The sequence below is a fragment of the Mus musculus genome, chromosome 17 (genome assembly GCF_000001635.26).
Source record: "Mus musculus strain C57BL/6J chromosome 17, GRCm38.p6 C57BL/6J".
In the NCBI taxonomy this organism is placed as follows: domain Eukaryota; kingdom Metazoa; phylum Chordata; class Mammalia; order Rodentia; family Muridae; genus Mus; species Mus musculus.
Genome location: NC_000083.6, coordinates 53494164 through 53517873, shown reverse-complemented (window position 1 = coordinate 53517873; position 23710 = coordinate 53494164). Strand labels below are relative to the sequence as shown.

Below are 23710 nucleotides of genomic sequence, written 5' to 3'. Positions count from 1 at the left end.
ATCACAAATTTGTCCCAACCCTATTTTTCTTTTTAGTGTTAATTGTGAAAGCTCATTGTATTCCTTACTATGCAGCCTTTCCTTCCTTTCCTCTATGAGGAGTGAGTACATTCTATTCTTGATTCTGACTATTACATCTTTCTGGTAAAACAGATAAAACCATCTCCTGAATACTTTTTTTTTTCCCCTAAACTGACCAAATCAGGAATTCTATAAAGCCATTCATTCATCTAAACAGCATTAGCTCATGAAAGTTCATCTTCATGTTGATCTGCAGAAAATTTGGTCAAGAAGGTAGGCTGATGCCCAGGAATCATTAAGCTGTGTAATAGGGATAGGAAAAAGTATATCAGCAGTAAGAAGTGATCCTGGGATGAAGTCTATTGGGATCTTGCCTCTCAGAGTTCACTCATCATAAGCCATGTAAAAAATGGTGGGCCATCTCCAGAAAACTTATTTGCCTTTAGCCTTTTCTGGATGGCTCCTGACAAGGAAGAGTAGTGAAAACCACCTACTTGTGTCAGCCCCAGTATGGCCACTTAGGGTCCCTAGTAGAAAGTATGTCTGTGACCTGGCAGATGATATAAATATGTTAAGTAGAAAAGAGTTAGGATGACCCTGGGTCATCACAAAGAGATGGAAGTGTGCTCAGGTAATGGCTATAGGGCAATCTGTGGGACTCCTGTAGATAGGTTTTAGGACTCTCAGAAAGTTTACATTTGGATATGTGTGTGGTAAAGTCAAGGTCTCAGTACATATCCAGAGCTGGTCTCAAGCTCTCAATTTTGTTTCAGCCTCCTGAGTACTGGGATTATAAGTGTGTTGGGCTCCCATCACTCCTGGCTTGTAGAAAATATTTTTCCTTTCTCCCTCTACTCTCTAGTCATCCATTCATTTGTAAAGACATATAATAGTTAATTACAGGCTGGAGCTATGGTTCAGAGACACTGCATTTGCCTAGCCCTGGGATCAATAATGACCAAAATGGAAAAGAAAACGTTATTATTGAGATTGAGACCTGACTAGTTTAACGGAGGTTAGTTGGTAACACTCTATGGTTTTCTTGGTTTTCTTTTTCCCAGACAGAAACTCACCATGTAGCCAAAGCCAACCTCAACCTCATTGCTACCTTGTTTTGGGCTATAAATTATATTGAAAACATTTAAAAATTACAAATGGATTTTATGTTAAAATTGTATATGAGAGTGTGTGCTGGGCTCTCTTCTATCATTTAAGCCTTAATCCTTTGAGGCAGGTCCTTGGTGGATCTGGAACTCACTTTTTTCTTTTTGGTGAGGCTGGTAGCCAGGAAGTCCCAGTCCAGCTATTTTTCTGTCTTCAGTGTCAGGAGAGATTCTGCCTCAAAGGAATAGGAGAAGCATGGTGGAAGAGGGCATCGAATGTTCTCGTTTGGCCTCTATCATCTGCACGTGCACGCACACACTTATAAAATAAAATGTTTCTTCATAGCTGGAGTAAAATATTATTTCTCTGAGTATTTGTTCAGATGTCTAGCTGAATTTGTGGACTGGGCACTTAATTTCACTTAGGCCAACATGGAACAATCAGTGATTTGTTAAGGACCTTTTTGGGGGGCTTTATAAAACTCAACTGTAGGTTTCTATAAAATCATGAATAAGACTGTGCAAAGAGAGTGTACTATTTCTTTCAGGAATCATCTTAAAATATTCTAAAATGTATTTTATGTGTATAAGTATTTTGTCTGCATGTGCACGCAGTGGTAGACAGAGGTCAGAAAAGGCCATCAGGTCTGGAATGAGTTACTGGTGTTATGAGCCTCATGTGGGTCCTATGCAAACACAACAGGTGCTCTTAACCACTGAACCACACATTTCATCTTTCTCCCAGAGTGTTTTGGAGATCAAAAGTGTGGGATGAGAAAACTTCAACATTTACTTCTGATGAGAATCTCAAGATTGGCAAAATGGTTGGCAAAAGGAGAAGGCCTAGACCAAAGCGCTCCATCGACCTGGAGGATTCCACTGAGCAGCTGATTTCTGGTGACATGGTCACATTCCCCTGCTCTGTCTGCTACCGAGAACTGAACAAAGCTAGGAATTTTCTCCATAAGAAACATCACAATGCTCTGAGTATGCTGGGTTTCCAGTGGATGGGAGGGAGGCAACCAAAGCCCAAACTGGTCAGTCTTCATAGAGAGTGTATAATCTCTAACCTTTTGAGATCTTCTACATACAATGAAAAAGTCCTTCACAATGTGAACTACGCATTTGAGTTTCTTTGGAAGAAACAAGTTCCATCATACTTCAAACTTTGTGATAAGGTTGGCGAGACTTCTACGTATTCTCCAAACAGCAACCATCTGATGATTAAAGGTATAGCCATCTGTAGCAATAATAATTCAGCCTGGAAAGCGGAGCCGAACTGTAAATTCACGGTCGTGAACGATTTTGGTGATAAGGCCAATGTGTGCTTTTTCGGTTTATTTGATAGCCATTACGGTTATGCAGCAGCAGACCTGGCATCAAAGGAGTTTCAGGTTTTACTTCTCCATCAATTGTCTATACAGGATCCTTCCTACCAAATGACAGCTGAGCAGAAGCAACTCATCAATTCCTTTGACACGGTGTTCAGGGAGGAATACAGAGCCAGAGAAGAGGCCTTCTCTTCCACATACAAAACCTTCAGAACTAGTAGACGGGAGTATGAGGATACACACAAAGCCTTTGCAAAGGCATTTTGGAGAATGGATAGGCTTCTACGGCTTGGAAGGAATGAGACTTCCCGGGTTCGCTGGAGCGGCTGCTCGGCACTCACTTGTATATTAGAGGGTGGGATTAAGAACCCACATGCTAATAAAGACTGGGAAAAAACCTATCAGCAGGGTTCCACCAGTCTTCCCTTCCAGAAGACTCCACAGATCATATCTGGAGTACTACACCTGGCAAATGCTGGTATGTATCTTCATTTGCATCCTAAATATCTGTAAATGCCTACTCATGCTGCTAAAACCACTGTTATTTAGCAATTTGCTAATGTGCAGAAATTGCACTGAACAACTAAGAAACAAACAAACAAAAATTCCAGTTTAAATAGACTGCAGACACAAAAACCAAGCAACTATTTTTATGGGTACTGGTATGAATTGTGTAATGAAACTTTTCCTGGGAAGACAAAATACACACTTCTAAGTACCCCCAGATAAGGAGCCCATGATAGACCAAAGTATGGAGACCATCAAAGTCCAATGTGGGGAACAGATGAGTTTTACTGGAGCTACTTAGCTGATTATGGAGGAGGGTTACTTACAGGGGCAGAAATAACTCTTAGACACTGTATCACTAAAGCCCATTGCCAGCATGGGTGACAGTTCACAAAGGCTGGGAACCTGGAGCACACTGCACATCCTGCAGGCCACTCAAAAGGTTGGAGAGTGTCCTTTCTGGGTGACTCTGGTCTTCCAGGCAGATAAATTAGTTTCTGCATCTTCTAGACAGCTGGTGTGGCCAGGGCCTCTTTACTTACTTTATTTATAGTATGTTTCATATTTCTCCCCCCTCCCTCTTATTCCCTCCTTCTCTGTGTGTGTAGACAGTAAGTTAAAACAATTCCAAATGACATAACAGAGATGTCGTACAGGTTAAAAACAGTAACTATGCCTAGATCCAAACAAAATGGACATAAGGAACCCACTCTTTTTGAGGGTGGAAAGTTGATTAATAACTGCTAAGACAATCTTGTATACTTTTGGGGACAGGACTCTTGTTTCCCAGGTTCGCCTCAGACTCACTGTATAGTCCAGGGGAGTTTCCTTGAACTTCTGATCATCCTGCCTTCCTTCCTATTGAGAGCTGGACTTACAGACATGTACCCTAACTCTTGGGGCTGCTAGACTGAATGCTTGCCAAGCACCCTACTAACTGCAGTGACTTTCCTAAGGAGAGACCAACGCGTGTGTAACAGATTGTTGTTTCATTCTCAGTGACCATGTGGTATTAATTTCCTAATAGAGGAACCATTTTTCCTTCAGTTTTCTGAGCTTTAAACTGGCTAAGATACTGGGCAAACTCTTCTCACAAGGCCCACTTTGTTGTTCTTACTTTCAACACGGAATTCCTCTGCCTCTCAAAACTGGGGTGTCAGCAATCAGCCCTGGCTAAGTTCTCGTCCTTATCCTTTCTAATTTATATTCTATCTGACAATTCTCCTTTATCTTTTACTTCTTTACTTCATTAAATCCTTATGGGATTAAAGTACTTACACTCATACATATACATATACAGGGTCATGTCTGCAGGGGTGGGGGTGGGGGTAGGTGGAATTGCCACAGCTTTTCAGAATGGTGTCTACAGGACACTATCCACTTAGCAATGGCTAAAAAGTGATTTCTCTACATTCCTTCATTCAGTATTGTCATTTCATTTGGTATATTTGCACTTAACCCCTGAACCAGCTTTTTAGCGCCACCCCCCCCCCCCCTTTTGAGATGGTCTTTCTAGGTAACTTAAGCTAGTTGTTATCTTAGTCAGGGTTTCTATGACTGCGAGAAATGCAAAAAGCAAGATTTAGCTTATACTTCCAGATCATAGACATTGCAAGTCAGGACATGAACTCAAACTCAGAAGGCATGGAGGGGTTCTGTTTACTGGCTTTCTTAGCCTGTTTCTTATAGTACCACTCTAGCCCAGGGATGGCACTATCTACCATGGGCTGGAGCCTTTCATTCTGATCACTAATTGAGAAAATCCTGGATCTCATAGAGGCTCCTTCCTCTCTGATGACTCTTATCAGCATCCAGTTGACACCAGAACTAGGTCAGTATAGTTAGCCTGGCAAACGCCCCCCTCCCCTGCTTTCACCGTTCTCATTCTAGAGTACTGGAATTACAGGTGTGTAATCTGGCTCAATCACTATTTTGATCATACAATGATGTTTATATATGTATTTCTATATGCATCATTTTGTATTTACGTCTTTCAGGAACTCCTACTCCTTTTGTTCTTAATTCCATTATGCTGACCTATTCATTTGGTTTGTTTCCTACCCGGAAAATTCCTTGGTTTCTACCATGTGGATGTCCTGTTGTTTTCTTTCCTTCCTTTCTTTGAGACAGGGTCTCTATTATGTATCCCTGACTGACCTGTAGCTCTGTAATCCAGACTGGCTTCAAGCTCACTGAGATCCACTTGCTTCAGTCTCCTAAGGGCTAGGAAAAAGGAATACACCACCCATACAAGGCTAGTGATGAATTTTAAGATATTATTTGCCTTGATTTTAAAGGAAATAATCAATTGGTGTGGAATTACAGACTGGCAGATTTTTCTCAGTTGTTGGAATCTGTTTCCCTGTTTGGCCTGGCTGGCATCCCTGTCTAAGCCTCTCTTGTTCAGAATGTGGCTCCTCCTTGTGGCTACTTGAAAGATTTTCTCTTTCTCAGATTTTAAGCCATTTATTTGACTGATGGATCTATTTCTCTTTAAGGCTCCTGTCTAAGATCACTCACATCATTTGTGTTAGTCCATTGGACCCTACCAGCTGCCTACAAATGCTCCTTTAATCTGTGCTTTGTTTCACTCTTCTATTTTTTTCCTTTTTTGAAGTAAATATTTTTCTAAATGCAGATGACCTGAGCTCACAAAGATCATGGTGCATGTGTGGAGACCAGACAACTTTCAGGGTTAGTTTTCTTTCTACTGGCAAGCCATCTTTTCTTTCTTTTTAACTCTAATCCAGGCTGTCCTCCTAACTTGTGGCAATCCTTCTGCCTCATTCTGAGCATCTCAACATACTGGATGTTATAAACTCCATACTGGCAAGCCATTTTCTTCCTTTTGGAGACAGGATCTCACTCTAACCCAGCCTGTCCTCCAACTTGTGGCAATCCTGCCTCATTCTGAGTACTGAGGTTACAGATACTAGCCACCATGTCAAATTTTCTTCCTTTCTCTTCCCTTCTCATCTTTCCGTTCTTCCCCCTTTCTCTCACCTTTAGTGTTTTGTTTTCCTCTCCCATTTTCTGAGATTTAGTCAGTCACTAAAGACAAGAAGCTAGAAGTTACAAAGAATTTATTCTTATGTGTTTTTGTGAGTGTAACGTATGTGCAGGTACCTGTGGAGTTTGAAGAGAGCACATTAGATCCCCCAGAGCTGTAGTTATTGGCAGTTGTGAACCACCTGACAGGTCACTAAGTGTTCTTTTTTTTTTTTTAAGATTTATTTATTTATTATATGTAAGTACACTGTAGCTGTCTTCAGACACTCCAGAAGAGGGCATCGGATCTTGTTACAGATGGTTGTGAGCCACCATGTGGTTGCTGGGATTTGAACTCCAGACCTCTGGAAGAGCAGTCGGGTGCTCTAACCCACTGAGCCATCTCACCAGCCCCCCACTAAGTGTTCTTAACCAGTGATCCATCTCTCCAGCCCATTATCATCTTCTGACTTAAGAACTTTGTTTTTTCTGCATCAACTCATCAACACGTGGAGACCCACGTTGTTTACAACATTACAGTACATTGCCCAGGATCGTGTTTGGTGAGATGGGCTAGACCCTGATCCACAGTGACTATTACTGCCCCCTTTGTTTTTTGGACACAGTGGCCTCACTCTTGCAATCCACCTGCCTTATACTACCAAGTTACTACTCCTTTTAAAAACCAGAATAGTCACATGTATCTGCCATATTACAGAAGTGTATAAAGCCAAAGTGCTTGCTTACCATCTTCCTGCTTAAGCTAGTATGTGAATTCAAGCTGTCACATAGAACATTAGAAAGTTGAGCTACTCCCCCCACATAGTTTTAAACCTATAGTAGCATTACTTACACATACATACACTTTCTCTATTTTAAGAAAGGTGCTGAACTACATCCTAATAGTTTATCCAGTTGCCACATTAAATGCAATGTGTTGCTTTGCTGGTGACATTGCTCAGTTTTCAGAATGTCTCCTAAAACCCATAAAGAAGGCATGATAGCACCTGATAGAAGGAGGACTGGGAATTTTAAGACACTGTCAACTACAAAGACAGTTCAAGGCCAGCTCAGGCTATATGAAGTTTGTCTCAAAACCAAACCGAACCGAACCGAACCGAACCAAACCAAACCAAACCTCCCCACTCAATAATTACTGACTTACCTGCTACAGATCAAAGTAAAAGATCCACAAGTTAGGATAAAAGAAGAATGAAAATAGAAATTTGTGCAGACTGCGGGAGCATAATTTGCATAGCACAGGGTCACATTTTGCAAGCAACCCAGGACCTCAATTAGCATTCATTCTATTATGTTAATGAGGCAAGACTACTGTTTATCTCACATCAGGTTAGGCTTTCTGTCAAATCATACCAGTTGGACAGACTTCAGCCTTTTAAGCCTAGATTCTTATTTGCTAAACAAATCAAAAAGTTTTTCTGAAATGAGGCAGACACAGGAAGATCTCAAGTTTAGGTCAGCATGGGCTACATATTGAAACTCTATTTCAAAATTAATCAAAAGAAAAACAAAAATAAGTTAAAAGTTGAAGAAACAGAATTGAACACATTAGCAACAAAATTCTGATTCCAAGTATAGCACTGTTAGAGGCCTAAATATTCTTTGATTGTAGACAGGGTTCACTGTGTGTAGCCTGACTGTCCTGGAACTCACAGGTCTCTGCTTCTTGAGTGCTGGCACACCACCCCCACCTGACAGAATATTCTTATTTTAAAGTGTGTGGTACACGTGCATGTATGCCACAGCATGCATGTTGAAGTCAAGGGCAGCTTTGGGGATCAGGTTCTCTCCTTCCACCATATGGGGTCTAGCTCAAACAGGTCATCAAGTGTCTCTTCACACTGAACCATCTCACTGCCCCCACCAAATTTTGCTTTTAGAACTGGCATATTAAAGTAGGAATTTTAATTTTCAGGGGCAGAGTATTCAGATACCAATGCCACCTGAGATATGCTGTGAATCACAATGCTGTACCAAAAACTACTGCTTGTTCTTAAACATATGATGATTCTAAAATCTTGGGGAAAACAAACAAAAAAAATCCAAACCCCTTCTAACAGCATCTTTTAATCTGTCTGGACCAGATTTAGACTTCAGGACATTAATGAAGCAAAATGTTGCAAATATCCCAGGTTTATCTCAACTATGGTCATACCATACTGCCATCTCTTACTGAAGACTTCAGTTAACAACTGTCAAGAGTTTAATGTGGCTGCCTATTTCCCCAACATGAATTCTTATAGAACTGTTTAATTACACATTAAGGAAACCTAGGATGGACACTTAACAGTGGAATTTTATCATCCATATCCTAAATACATTTGAGTTTTAACTTTGACCAGTAATATACATATGTATATATATATGTATACATACTTTGTTCATTTATTCATCCATTTATTATTTATTGATTGATTGTGTGTGTATATACCTGTATATGAAGGTCAGAGGACAACTTGTAGGAGACAATTCTTTTCACCATGTGAGACCCAAGAATGGAACTCAAGATTAGCAGGCCTGGTAGCAGCTGTCTTTAACTAACTTTCTTAACAGCCCCCAACAGTTTTTGTCCTTTAAGGATTTCTCATTTTTATGTGTATGTGGTCCTGTGCACACAAGTACAGAGGCCAAGGGCATCAGGTCTCCTTATACCTGAAACTACAAGCAATTGTGTGCTAACCTACATGATGTTAGTAATTGAATTCAGGTACTCTGCTAGAGGACCTCTTTATTGCTGGGTCACCTCTCAAAACCCCACCAAAGATTTTGTTGTTGTTTGTTAATTACTTGGTGCTGGGAAGATGTTTCAGTGTTTAGGAATACTTGGTGCTCCCCTAGAGAGTTCCCAACGTCCATTTGGGTGGGTCATGGCAAACTAACTTCTGCTCTAGGGAATCCAATGCTCTCTTCTGGACTCTACAGACACCCACCCTCATGTGCACATACACATAATTTAAACATTAAAAAAACCCTTTATTTGAATATTTAAAAATCTGAATAGATGTTAAAAAACAGTAAAAACCATTCTTTGAAACAGTTTCATAAAAAAATTAATTTAGAAATTATTTTTCATGACCTGTAGGTTTTTTTTTGTTTTTGTTTTGTTAAGTGTTTTAAAGTCTACTGGTTATCACTGAGATTTGAATTAGGATGTGTACAGTGTTGAGCTTACATATTCTAGAAATATTTACATGTCATACTTTGTGTTTAGCATTGAAACAGAATTAGTAAGTTGCATATGTTAATATGAACTGATGATTAATCTTTTGATCTCTTTCTCTTAAACAACAAAACACTTGTCTAGGAAACGTGCAAGCAGTCTTATGCAGAAATGGAAAAGGGTTTTGCCTGACCAAGGAACACAGTACACGAAACACCAAAGAAAGAAGAAGAGTCCTTTACAGCGAAGCAGTGATCAGTTCAGATGACCCCTATGGCCTCCTGGATGGGCACATCAAAACCACCCGGGGTCTTGGATTCCATGGAAACCTCAGACTAAAAAAGTCCATTATTCCAGCACCGCAAACAATCTCTGTCCCTATAGATGATCTATGTCAGTTTCTCATCTTAGCCACTAATGGACTTTGGCAAGTTTTGGACAAGAAGGAAGTCACTGCACTGGTAATCACCTTGTTTCATGCATATAAAGAAACCCATGTTCCTCGCCCTAAAAGCAAACCCTGGCCACCTATAGGCCTTCTTTCCCCACCAGACAGTAACATCCGAGTGCTGTTCCAGTACCAGCCTGAAAATGAAGACATTATGTCAACTGCAGATGGGACGAAAGGGCTATCTGACTCAATATATGCTGAAGCTTACACTCATCAGGGTACATTTTCTCCAAAAGTGACCCCTTATGACCCTTGTAGCACAAAAGAAAATAGCAGCTTACCCACTATAGACAGTAAGCAGGAAAATGAGAAAGAACTATGTATTAAGAATTTCTACAAAGGTGCAGCTGAGTACATTGGCTGTGAACTTGTAAGTGCTGCAATAGAAGGGGGTTCCAGAGACAGCATCACTGTTATGGTAATGTTTCTCAATGGGAGCGAGTATCACAGGCTGACATAAAAACATTCCAATGACCTAGAACAGCAAACAGTGCTACAAAGACTCCCGTGAAAACCATTCCTTAGACCGGGAAGGAAATACAAAAGCTGCAGCTTATATATCATGCGTATTATGGTGTATACTTTATGTCAAAGACAGAGAAAACTCAGTGTTGCTTTTTACATCACTTTATTCCAACCTGAGCACCTCAATATAAAACTAAACACCGGTGAACTGTTCTCCTTACTAGTTTTGAGTTACTGTAAAATGTACAAGTTCTGCTAGCAGATCAACACTTAAATAGATTAAATCATCTGACACATGGTAGATTTCATATAATGAAAATACCTAAAATAATTAGTGCAATATACTGATTAAAATAAAATGGACTTCAAAAAACAAGGCTTCAAGATTATTACTAATAACATTGTAATACTTATGTTACAATTGCAAGTACATTGTTTATTATGGTTCTAGCCATGTAAGAACAGCAAAGCCCCTTCCTTTCATAGGGGAAGAAAGAAATAATTAGCTGTTTTAGTAACTGTACATTTTGTATATGTTTAGGCAATTCTTAAATATTATAGGAAATAATAAACATATGGAGACTACAATGCAGTACTCTATTTACAGTACAGCTGAAGATCATATTTAAAATAATCAAGTTTGAATGTACATAATTGTTAGTGCACTGACTAATTATGCCCAAAGGGAAGCAGAGCCCCCTCCCTGTTCCAGACACACCTCTATGGAATAGCCAACAGTGATTAACTAGAAAGCAGATACCTGGTTTGTTTCCACTTTTTAAAAGAAGCTCATATGAAGGGACCACTATCATTAAAATGCATTTATCGGTTTCATATTCCTAAAACAGCATGGGGTTACATGTGACTTAATTTTTTCAATCAAATTTTAAGAAGTAATGGGACTGAATAAAATTAAGATGTCATCAATATTCATTCCTTCTTTCTGGAGATGCAAGACTGTTTTGTTGGGATTGCTTTATTAATATGTGAAATGTAGACTTTTTAAGAAAATCAAATTACACCATTTGCTTGGGTTTTATTGTTAAGCGTAAGTCTTCTAAAAATGTTTTCTAAAGCATACATTAGTAATTTTGAACATGTCATTCCTGACTATTATCCCAGTTTGGAGACTGGGTGGGTTAAGAGTGGGTCCATACCCACTGGAGATGAGCTGTTCCCCTGCACTTTCACATGGAACAAGTGTACACACAGTCCTCATTTTCCTTTCTACTGCTGGAGGAGCACATGCATGTTATTAAAAATTAAGTTCAAAACACTCAAAATAATTCAGAATTAGAAACTTGATTCTACCATAGTCTCTTTTTGGAAGTCACACTGGGCCGGCTAAATGCTCCCAACTCCATGGTTTTTGCCATTCAGGAAGTTCACACTGGAGCTCAGTTACTACAACACTGGCTTCTGGCTGGCTGTGCAGGCTCAGTAAGGTCTACTCCTCGTCCTCTGGCTGAGTTTGCACCAGGATTCTGTGGTTCATTCTTTGGCAGCTTTTTAGCTGAGAAATAAACAAAATAAAATTGTATTATTCATATTAAAATCACTTAGACCTGCTTCTTTATAATACTCTCCCTGTTGGGTTATTTCCAAAGTTTTATGTGACTGTTGGCTCTTTTCAAAGGTTTATTACTTACTAAATGCCAAAAAGCAAAACAAAGCACCAAACAACCCACAAAAATAAAAATACTCTTCCCCAAACAATAATCCCCACTCTTTGCTGTATTAAAAGCGTTTAATCTCTTAGTATTTTCGAAGTAGTAGGTAGAGGCCAATTGTAGATATACCATTTAAACTTAAATTTAACTAGGACTACAGATAATTCTTATATCAATTCCCTTAGAAATCACAGTTTTCTTATGTCGTATTGGGTCCTGTGCACACTAGGGAAGTCTAGTACCACTTAGCTACACTTAGCCTTTTTTTTGTTTTTTTTTTTTTAAAAAAGATTTATTTATTGTTGTAAGTACACTCAGTTTTCAGACACACCAGAAGAGGGCAACGGATCTCACTGTCGATGGTTGTGAACCACCATGTGGTTGCTGGGATTTTAACTCAGGACCTTCAGAAGAGCAGTCAGTGCTCTTATTCGCTGAGCCATCCATCTCTCCTGCCCCAATTAGCGTGTTTTATAATCATTAACTGTCTATTATATACAAGCTGCTGGACATGGTGCGGCATGACTGTAATTACCATGATTCAGTACAGAGAAGGAGTTGGAACAATCATTTGAGTCCAGGAAGTTAATTAAAACTAGCCCGAGTAGCATATCAAGATTTCCATTTTGAAAAACAAAACCAAGCAAGACACACATAAAATCCAAGCCAATAGACCATGGCCAGCTACAAAATTTATAAAGAAGCTCACATTACAGCAACATTCTCTGGGCTATCACAAATAATTCTAAGTCAAGTCAGGATGTGAACAAATTCTATTGACAGAATAATCAACCCAACCAAACTTGTCCTTTATTGTGTAATCCAATCAATTACACGACTTATAACATCTTTTCCTTCTTGGGCTATGACAAACCCTGATTTGATCTACAAATACCAATACTTAATACACATGAACAGCTTTGTGGATTATAAATTGCTATATTATATATTGCTAGAATACTGGTTATGTGGAATATGCTCCCCACTAAAGTTCACCTGCTAGACACATGGCTTTATCCTGAGGACTAAGCAGCAATACGACCAAGAGTGGTGTTTTATGTCCAATGCCGACCTGAATCCTGGACCTTACATACACATTACACAAGTTAACTATCACTAAGCCATATACCTCCATCTTGCCATTTTTTAGCCCTTTATTTTGCCTACTTTCCCTTCATCAATATTATCTTTAGAATCTTAGCTTCAGGAAGCAGGACCTGCACTGATGCTTGGGAAGGAAGACTCCACTGAGTCATCCTAGAAATTACTCTAGAGAAGGTTCGGTAATGTATAATAATGATAAATGTTCAGTCAGATGCATTTACATGTAATGCCCAGTAAATGGATTAACAATGGTACTAGGTATGGGAAGAGGATGGTGAAAGGTAACCTGGTCCCTGGTTGAGCTAAGGCTAGAAGCCCCTGAGACCCTGAAGAGATGGTAGGAGCTTCACTTGCTCTTGGGCACCAGGCCCTTGCCACTAGCTGTAGCCCCCCCACCCCCCGAAACAGCCCAAGCCCCTCCACATGCAGATGAGGAAAAGGACGTGACCTTTGGTCACATAGGTTCAAGACAGACTTCCATGCTAATGAGGTATATAGAGACCTGGAGGGTGTAGCCAATCCTTCCCAAACACTCCTCCCTGTAAAAGGTATTTAAACTCAGGCCCTCCCTGAGAAGTGGGGTATGGTTTTACACATCCACTTTCCACCATGGCAATATATGATTCAGAACTACAGACTGTCTTTTCTCATCAGGATCCTCAGTGGGGAGCCATAGAGAAGACCTGTGCCTACAGAGCAGCTGTCTCATCTCCCATAGAAGGCCTCTCTGCATTCCCAGCCAAGACCACCATAAAGCCTGAGCCTGCAGTCAATACAAGCACTCTTCCCATGAGACCAGTCGGAGCTCCCCATCCTGCTCCCACTCCCTAGCCCAGGGCTAAAACCAGCCCCCCTCCCCAGACCCCACTGTTCTCAGTTCTTCCACCACTTCCAAATGTGCCTGGGTATTCAAGTGCCTGGGAAGTCTAGAGCCCCAGCCTCTTCGAAGGCTTTGCCTGGGACCAGGCCCCCCACTCCCTCCCCCCAACTAGCTCTGGCTGTCTTGTACCTCAGACTGCTCTTTCCCACCACAAGTAGTGCTTTGGCACTTTCCTACAATACAAGCCCAGTTTGGCACAGAGTGCAGTCAAACTCTGTGTTCTGTATCCTCAAGCTGTGAAGCCCTGTTGCAGAGTGGATGCAGGACTCACAACTAAGGAAACCGAATAAAACAGCACTATATATCATATTATAATCAACACCAAGTTGGGTTTTGGAATGAGCATAAATTTCTCCTCTATGGACTTTCTATAATCACACCTGACTCAGATGAGGAGGTGGAAGGAAATGAACTTCAGTAAGGACTCTTTAATTGGACTGTACCATATTTTCTATGAGATTTGCTAAACTAACTTTATCAAAGAACGACTCCAATCCCAAACACATATGTTTGTGTTTGTGTGTAACCTTGGCTGTGCTGAAATTCATTCTGTAGACCAGGCTGGTCTCACTTGAAGACCCATCTTCTTTTTTTTTTTTTTTTATGTATTTATGTATTTATTTATATGTAAGTACACTGTAGCTGTCTTCAAACACTCCAGAAGAAGGAGTCAGATCTCGTTACAGATGGTTGTGAGCCACCATGTGGTTGCTGGGATTTGAACTCTGGACCTTCTGAAGAGCAGTCGGGTGCTCTTACCCACTGAGCCATCTCACCAGCCCCGACCCATCTTCTTTTACCTATCAAGTGCTGGGATTAAAGGCATGTGCCACCACAGCTTAGCTTGGTATTTCTTTTTTCTTTTTTTTTAAAGTAGATGATTGTAATGGAAACATAGGCTTTCTAACAACTATAGATGTAACATCTCATGATTGTACTCTAAAGTTTATGATTTAAAAAAAAAAAAAGATTTATTTATTTCAGACAAACCAGAAGAGGGCGGCAGATTTCATTACAAGTGGTTGCAAGCCACCATGTAGTTACTGGGATTTGAACTCAGGACCTTTGGAAGAGTAGTCAGTGCTCTTACCCGCTGAGCCATCTCACCAGCCCCAGCTTGGTATTTCTTTATAGAAAGGAAATAGTTTAATCTGAAATGAAATCTAGAAGCTGAGGATAGAATCCAGGCTTCAGGAACACAATACAAACACTGTACCACAGAGCTACTTCTATAGTCTAAAAGTTTTAAACTTAAGCCTATAGTGTAGCCCAGGTTAGAATGGTGGCTCCATCCTGTAATTCCAGTAATTGGGAGGCTGAGGCAGGAGGATTTGGAGTTCCAGGCCAGCCTTGGCTATATGTGAGACCCTGTCTGGAAAAAAAAACAACAACAACAACAACAACAACAACAACAAACCAGGTTCAGTTAGTGAGTTTTTTGTTTAACCATTAAGTTCTGAATTTGGGTCCTCACCACCCATGTAAAAACATGAATACGTAACTCTAGCAGTAAGGGTAGATAGATCATGAGGAGTAGAAAGAGCTTGTGATTTCCAATGTGCTCAGATTTCACTGAAATATCTGAGCTTTAAAAAAAAAAAAGTGAGATAGCAGGATAATTCAGGAGGTAAAGGTGCATGCCACCAAGCTTCATGACATCAGTTCCATACCTGGAACCTATATGAAATTAAGAGGAGACTAGCAAAAACTGAAGTTGCCTTGGAGACCCCAAGATGTTTGAGATGCCAGAGTTATGGGCTATCTACTGAGGAAAGCTGCTAAGGGAATGGAAACATCCCAGGAGAAAAAAGTTTGTTGCAATCAACAAAGATGAAAAAGGAGTTGGAAATCTGAAGACTGCCCTGAAACAGACATGGAGTTGCAGAGTTTTGAGTTTGCCCAGCTGATTTCCTGTCTTGCTTTGGGGATTACAGTTAAGTGATTAGATGAATCTCAGAAGAGACTTTGAGCTTTTAACACTGTTGAGCCTGCTATAGACTATCGGGACTTTTGAAGTTGGACTAAATATATTTTGCATTATGTTATGTTTAGGTATGGTCTCAATAGATTCATATGTTTGAACAAGCATATGGGGGCCTGGGAGTGAAATGTGATGCTTGGCCCAGTGAGTGGCACTATTAGAAGTTGTGGCCCTGTTGGAGTAGGTGTATCACTGTGGGTGTGGCTTTAAGACCCTCATCCTAGCTGCTTGGAAGCCAAGTATCCTGCTAGCAGCCTTCAGATGAAGATGTAGAACTCTTAGCTCCTCCAGCACCATGCCTGCCTGGATGCTAACATGCTCCCATCTTGATGATAATGGACTGAACCTCTGAACCTGTAAGCCCCAACTAAATGTTGTCCTTGTGAGAGTTGCCTTGGCCATGGGGTCTCTTCACAGCAGTAAAGTTAATGGATTGGGGATTTAGCTCAGTGGTAGAGCGCTTGCCTAGCAAGCACAAGGCCCTGGGTTTGGTCCTCAGCTCTGGAAAAAACAAAGCAAAACAAAACAACCCTAAGTTAAGCACCAATACAAGTCCTTCCTCAGTATGAGACCCTGTCTCGATGGGCATGGTGGCGCACGCCTTTAATCCCAGCACTTGGGAGGCAGAGGCAGGCGGATTTCTGAGTTCAAGGCCAGCCTGGTCTACAGAGTGAGTTCCAGGACAGCCAAGACTACACACAGAAACCCTGTTTGGAAAAACTAAAAAAAAAAAAAAAAAAAAAAAAAAAAAGGTCAGACCTGGTGGAACCCCATATAACCAGAACTCTGAAATCTGAGGCCCAACAACCCCATGTTCTAATCCAGCCTTGACACATACCAAGCCCAAACTTGAACTCAAATTCAATAAAAACCTCAGGAAAACAATCTTTAATAATTTCAGCAATACACCACCTGCCTACCATTTTTAAGGTCAGGGGTCTGATCTTTTTCCCAGATGGGAGAGAAAATCTGTGCTAGTTTTGCTTTTTCACCTGTGTGAGTTATGGTGAGTGTGTGTGTAATGTATACTTAGGACAGAAAAGGCATCAAATTAGACGGCTTAACATGATCCACTGTCTCAGGCATCCAGAGTGTCTTGGAATATATTCCTTACAAATAAGAGGTGTTACTTTTCAGTAAATCTACCTTTGGAAAATCTACCTCTTATCTGTAAGATCAACTTTTAATTCACCTCTATTATATAACCCAACACTCACTGAATTCATGAATGAGTATAAAATCGACATTAATGGGGCTAGCAATGGGGTTACTTCAGTGGAAGGTATAGACGGCGGCTTAGAAAATTGGAGGCCCTAAGTTTAATTCATACTACTGGAAGAGGAAAAAAAAGTTAAGGAAAGGAGGAGGAAGTGGAAGAAAGAAGGATGAAAGGAAGGAGGAAAGAGAAAGGAGGAGAATAGAGGAGAAAGGAAGGAAGGAGACGGAGGATGCGGAGCAGGAGGAAGAAGAAAAAAAAAGACAGCGTGGACCTCCTAACTTCCAATCAATCTCTTCTTTTTTAACCTTCCCCAACTCTGAGGAAGGGTCTTTAGCTCAGGCTGGCCACTACATCCTGCTTCACAACCAGACTTTGCAATATTCCTAAGAAGATATTGCTTAGTGAAAAGGACCTAGAAAAATAGTATAATCAGGAAAAAAAAAGATTTAAGAAGGGTGAGGAACATTCAGTATATATTGCTTTTCATTAGATATTAAGCTTACCTATTGCCATAAATATTTCATTTACATTCATTGATGTCTTAGCTGATGTCTCCATAAATAATAAGCTGTTGTCATCTGCATAGGACTGTGCTTCCTGTTTAAAAAAAAAAACCAACCCTTAAGCATATACTGTATACAGTTTATTTTATAGATTTTCTTATTGGATTTCTATTACTAACAAGTGGAGACTATGCTGTTGCAGAGGAAGAAACAATGGGTAGAATAATTCACCACGAATACTTTTTTATCTTAACGTTTTACACATTCTACCCTTACTCATCAGATCTAAGATTAACCCTAGTCACAATAATTGGGGGACAGTGTATCATTTTACCCTAAATCCTCTTCAAACACAATGGCAACATCTACTTACATCTTTTAAAAATACAGATTTTGTAATAAATATGGAAACCCAATGTCTTAGCACTGGCAACTAATGAATTACGTCCTCATGTTAAATTTTCAATGACATACAGCATTAAAATTTAAACTACATTATGAACTATTTCCCTTAAAATTACAAACTGCCCTACATTTCTGTCATGCTTTCCAGTTTACCTATATTGTTGCCTTTGATCCTCTTAGAACACCTGAGGCCCCTTTGAGCTATTACAGCACAGGCCCACTTCTGAACAAAACTGAAGCTCTCTAAGATGTTTTGCTGAGGAGTGTAATTGTTTTGGACAGCATAGCAGATAGCAGACTTCACACGGTCATCGTAAGAATTAACGAAGTTACAACTGAAAATGCTCTGCTTAATACACCATGATACAGTAGCTTCCTCTATCTACACTCTAGCAATGTCATAAAAAGAGCCTCATCTACATATTGGGCCACAGCTAGAGCTATGTGAGCAAAAGAAATAGTTTTAATATAAATAATTTTGTAAATATGAGTAGCATTTACTGTTTTATAGTGGAAGGCATTTTGAATTAATTACCTTAAATATATACAGACTGGAGGTCTATTAAGATCAGGCTGGCCTAAAACTTGTGGCAATACTCCTCCTACCTCTGCCTCCCAAGTAATGGGACTATAGGGATACACTGCCATGCCTGACTCAAGCATTATTATTTTTACATACATACATAGTACACTTATATATCTGTATGTATGCTATGTATGTATGCAATGTATGTACATATGTTTGGGGTAGGTATATGCCAGTAAGCATGCATGTGGAGGGAGGTCAGAGGACAATTTACATTTCTCTCCTTCCAGCACCTGGGTTCTAGGCATAGAACTCAGCACCTTTACATGCTGAGTCACACTGCTGGGTCTCAAATAAAGAGTAGCTGAGTCTATTTTTGTTTTGTTTTTTTTTGCTTTTTTCTGAGACAGAGTGTCTCTGTGTAGCCCTGGCTGTCCTGGAACTCAGAAATCCTCCTGCCTCTGCCTCCTGAGTGCTGGGATTAAAGGCATGTGCCACCACGACCTGCTGAGTCTCTATTTTTTAATTGCCTTTTAAGGACTTGCGTGCATGCACACATATATACACGTAATTGTGTGTTTGTGTAGCAATATATGTAGTATATGTGTATATAAGGTAGGAAGAACATTAACTTTTTCTCAGGTTGGAGTGGAGGGATGGAAGGTACAGAGCAGTATTTCTGTAATCTTTCATGTAATTCTTTTTGGGAAGGGACAGGGTTTCATGTAGCCAAGGCTGTCTTTACCTACTCCCCACCCTCATCCTCTTCCATCTATTTCCCCTGATATTATGTTTGCTACCATGCATGCCTGATTTACACAATGGCTCAGAATAGAACCCAAAACACCCATACACTCTAGGCAAGTGCTCCCTCTATCTATCTATCAATCATCTGAGCTATATCCCTGACCCCACTAGGAAAAATATTTTATTTGTTACGGTTTTACATGTTTTTTCAAAATCTGTATTTTTAAGGTTTAAAATTACTTTAAAACAAGATTTTGATTTAAAAGTAAAATTCCACATACCTGGAAGTCAACAGCTCTTTTATTTGCTAAGTCAGCTTTGTTTCCTGACAAAGCTATCACAATATTAGGACTTGCTTGCCTTTGAAGTTCTTTAACCCAGTTTTTTGCTCTCGCAAAGGATTCCTGTTAAAAGGAAGAAAAGGCTATTTGGCATAAGCTCAAAACAGAGTTAGAAAGCATTCTCTATGAGATAAGGCTTATAGAATCTAGTGCAATTGTTTTCAACCTTCCTAATGCTAAAAACTTTAATACAGTTCCTCATACTATGGTGACCCCAACCACAAAATTATTTTGCTGCTACTTCATAACTAATTTTGTTAGTTATGAAATGTGCTGTAAAAGTCTGATACACAGCCAGGTATGGTGGCGCATGCCTTTAATTCCAGCACTTGGAAAGCAGAGGCAGGCGAATTGCTGAGTTTGTGGCCAGCCTGGTCTACAGAGTGAGTTCCAGGACAGCCAGGGCTACACAGAGAAACCCTGTCTCGAAAAACCAAAAACCAAACCAAACCAAACCCACCAAAACAAAACAAAACCCCTGATATGCAGGATGGTCTTAGGCAATCTCTGTCAAAGTGTGGTTAGATCCCCAAAGGGGTTACACCCCACAGGTTGAGAACCACTACTCTAGGGTGACCCTGTGGGAAGATTGTAGTTTTTAGTACTATGTCATTTAAGGCACTTTCATTTTATATTTCACTCACAAAAAAGCTCTGGCAGAAATGTTATGACTAGCTACAAATGAATTTCCCAAAAATCTTTAGCCAAATTGTAAGTAACAAAAATGATTATTCAAACTGGCTTTAGAGTAGTAAGATTTTGTTATACTCACCTCATTTGTGATATCATACACAACTATGGCTGCTTGTGCTCCTCGGTAGTACATTGGTGCTAAGCTATGATACCGTTCTTGACCAGCTGTATCCCATATTTCAAATTTTACTGTTGTGTCATCAAGACACACAGTTTGGGTTAGAAAGGCAGCTGAAAAAGAAAATATCTATAGTAAGTTTATCCTTTTTTTCAACTTAAAAAAAAAAAAAAAACCATGAAGGCCAGGCTGACCTGAAATTCACTGTATAACCAAAGATGACGTTGAATCTTTAAAAACCTTCTGTGTGCCACATATGTGTACAGGTCTGAGGGTAATTTACAGGAATGGGTTCTTCCCTCCACTGTGTGGGCTACACTGATCTCTGGTCAGGCTGTGTGATGAGAACCTTGGCCTATTCTGATTCTAATTTCAACAAACAGTACCTACCTATATTAAAGAATACTTTACATTCAGTATGGAGATACAAACCTGTAATCCCAGCATTTATTCACTGGAAGCAGAAGAATCACGAATTTGAGCCTAGCCTGGGCTCAGATCCATACATCAACATAAACACGTAAGAACATGGTCCATGAATGGAGCTATATGCTCTTGTGCTTTTGAGATAACTCCAGAGTCTTGTGACCTCAGTTTCTTAAAAAACAAGGAATTGTTTTTGGCTTATGTTAGCGTTTCCCTCCCAGGTGTAGTAGATAGGATTCAGTTTACTTTAGTTAATCCATTACAACTGGCTATTGCTATTTGTTTATATGCCCCACTGTAAAGTTTTCCCCCCTTTTTTCCCCATATGCATCTTGTCCTTGTGATCTCAGGAGAATCTGAACTCATAAGAACTCCATAAGAACGTTACTCAAGTGATTTTTTTTTTGACCCTTAAGGTATAAATCACCTGTTATTCTGAATAAAGTTGGCTATTACATGAAATGTTAGTCCATCTCATTTTCAGGCTCCACTTTCCCTCTGCCTTTAAAGTGGTTAACAAGGGTGGATAATTTAGTCTGGTTCATGTATGAGCCCTCAGTTTCTCTACAAGCCATTTCCACTACACCCTCCCCACATTCCCACTTTAAGTTTGGTACTAGAATATATCCTACAGTATATTCCATTTTAGACTACTGTGGCAGCCCATGCTTGTACTATCAGCATTCAGTATAGTCTGGGGCAGAAAGACTGCTGTGAATTCAAGGCCAGCTTTGGAAATCTACTGAGTTCCACGATTGCTTGGGACACAGAATAAAATTCTATCTCAAAAAGTCAAAAGCTAAGCTTGAATAGCACCTGCTATTTCAGCATTCACAAAAAGTATTTTTACAAACTTGAGGCCAGCCTGGGCTATATAGGGAGTTTCAGGTCAGCTTGGGCTACAGAATAATACCCTGTTCAACACCCCTACCTCTAAAAAAAAAAATCCAAAAAACAAAGCACCAGGCCTGCCAGTGGTGGCACACGCCTGTAATCCCAGCATTTGGGAGGCAGAGGCAGGCGGATTTCTGAATTTGAGGCCAGCCTGGTCTACAGAGTGAGTTCCAGGACAGCCAGGGCTGCACAGAGAAACCCTGTCTCGAAAAACCAAACAAAAACCAAACCAAACCAAACCAACCAAACAAACAAAAGAAAAAAGCCCCATAAAGTATGCATAACTAGAAACAATTCTAAGCCCATGGAGATAACTGTCAATTACACTGCCTTAATGAAAGCCCAGTCCAATTTTCAAACCAGTTAAGTTATACCAAAAACCACTTAACTCGGTCATTAAGATGGCTCAATGGACACAAAACAACAGCAACAACAACCACCAACCCTTATTGGAACCCTCATGAAGGAAAAAGTTGTCCTTTGCTACTGTGGCACATGCACACTTATACTCACATGAATAAAGAGAAGAAAAAAATGTAAAAGGCAACCAACCTTCTTCATAAATATTAAATACATCAAAAGAACAATAATAACATCAGCAAATTAGAGTTCTTTTCAGAAGCACTAAACCATTACAATAACAGTTTAAAACAAAAATGGCTTTTATTTATACAACTTGTAAAAAGCATTGGAGTCAGTTCTAAAAGAACACAGCAACTATCCCATCTGTAAGCATGAAACTGGCAGACCACCTAGAGCCATTCCAAAGCTCTGAGGAATTCTGATTCTGTGAATGATAATGTCCACATCACTATAATTTAGTATTAATACTAGTATTTCTCTATAATAAAGCTGTTATTGGAAATTATTTTAAACCTCCAGTTATCAGCTTAACTAACACATGAGTTCTTGACTTGTGATGAGCTAGTAGTTGCACAATGGAACACTGAACAAGCAGGTGAAATTTCCTGGAAAGTAACAGGACTCAAGGAACCACAGCAAGAACAGCTCATTGTCCACTCTGTGTGATCTGCTGCTTACGTTCCCAAAGCTTTTTACATCATGCTTTATACTTGATTCTTCTGGTGTTGGGGCACTCAAACATGCTAGGCAACTACTCTGTATCTGACCAGCCTTACTCTCTTCTACTTATTTTACTTGTTTTGTTTAGAGATAGCATCACATTCAACTATGTCACAGACGACTCAGCCTCCTAAATGTTAGGGATTACAGGAATGAACTAAATAAATACTGGCTGAAACTATAACCACTTAGTCTACAAATACCCAAGTTCACACGGTACTGTTGGGGGGGGGGGGAGAAAATATCCAAACTGATGGCAAAAGAATAACAAAAAAAGCAGTTAATCTCTCCTAAAACTGCCCCAATAAAACACAGAGGAAAGACAAAAACTATGGAAACTAATTCAACTCTACCCCAGATAGTTATTTGTACTGCTGCTCAGGATAGCACTCAAGGTTTCACATGTTAGCCACACACTACCACTAAGCTACATCCAGGCTTCCAAGTTAGGTATCAAATTTAACTCAAAATTACCTTATTAGACTTAGCAACAACTAAAATCTGTAAGACTGGATTTAACTATACAAACAAACCTGAGACCCTATGTTTTTGAAGCATCCAAAATGCACAGGTGAATACACTCAGAAAAATGTAATTTTTAGCGTAGTTTCTAAACTAAGCACGGTGGGTGCCACATGCCTGTAATCCAAGCACTTGGGAGGATGAGACAAGAGGATAAAGAGTTGAAGGCCCATCTCAACTACACAATGAGACCCTGTGTACATCAAAAGCCTCTATGCTGGCCTGTCTACGGTGTTTTATCCTTCTCAAAAATACATTTTTCAAACAACACAAAGATGGGGCTGGAGAGATGGTCCAACAAAAAGAAGCACTCATTGCTCTTACAGAAGATTCAATTTACTTCCCAGCACTCACATAGCAGCTCACAATTATTCATAACTCTAGTTCCAAGGAATATGACACCATCTTCTGACCTCTGTAGGTCCCACAGATTCAATATTAATAAAAAGCAGTGTCAAATAATATTTGTATATCAATGCTTAAAACAGTAATGTATAGAATAGTTAAAATATGGATGCAACTGAAGTTATCAAAAAATGGATGTTCCATGC

General features: G+C 39.8%; 2 protein-coding genes across 2 annotated transcripts in view; one reads left to right on the top strand and one right to left on the bottom strand.

The window, feature by feature from the left end:
- The window catches only part of Pp2d1 (protein phosphatase 2C-like domain containing 1), a 31992-nt gene extending 21578 nt beyond the window's left edge, over positions 1-10414 (top strand). Inside the window, exons 2-3 of the mRNA NM_173449.3 lie at positions 1870-2933; positions 9276-10414. Coding sequence (NP_775625.1) covers positions 1870-2933; positions 9276-10042 — 1831 coding nt within the window. The 3' untranslated portion in view covers positions 10043-10414. The remainder of the gene's footprint in view (positions 1-1869; positions 2934-9275) is intronic.
- Rab5a (RAB5A, member RAS oncogene family) overlaps positions 10196-23710 on the bottom strand; it is a 28445-nt gene continuing 14930 nt past the window's right edge. Inside the window, exons 3-6 of the mRNA NM_025887.4 lie at positions 20196-20347; positions 19364-19486; positions 17405-17498; positions 10196-11560 (exon numbers count right to left, since the gene is read on the bottom strand). Of these exons, the coding sequence (NP_080163.1) occupies positions 11445-11560; positions 17405-17498; positions 19364-19486; positions 20196-20347 (485 nt within the window). The 3' untranslated portion in view covers positions 10196-11444. The remainder of the gene's footprint in view (positions 11561-17404; positions 17499-19363; positions 19487-20195; positions 20348-23710) is intronic.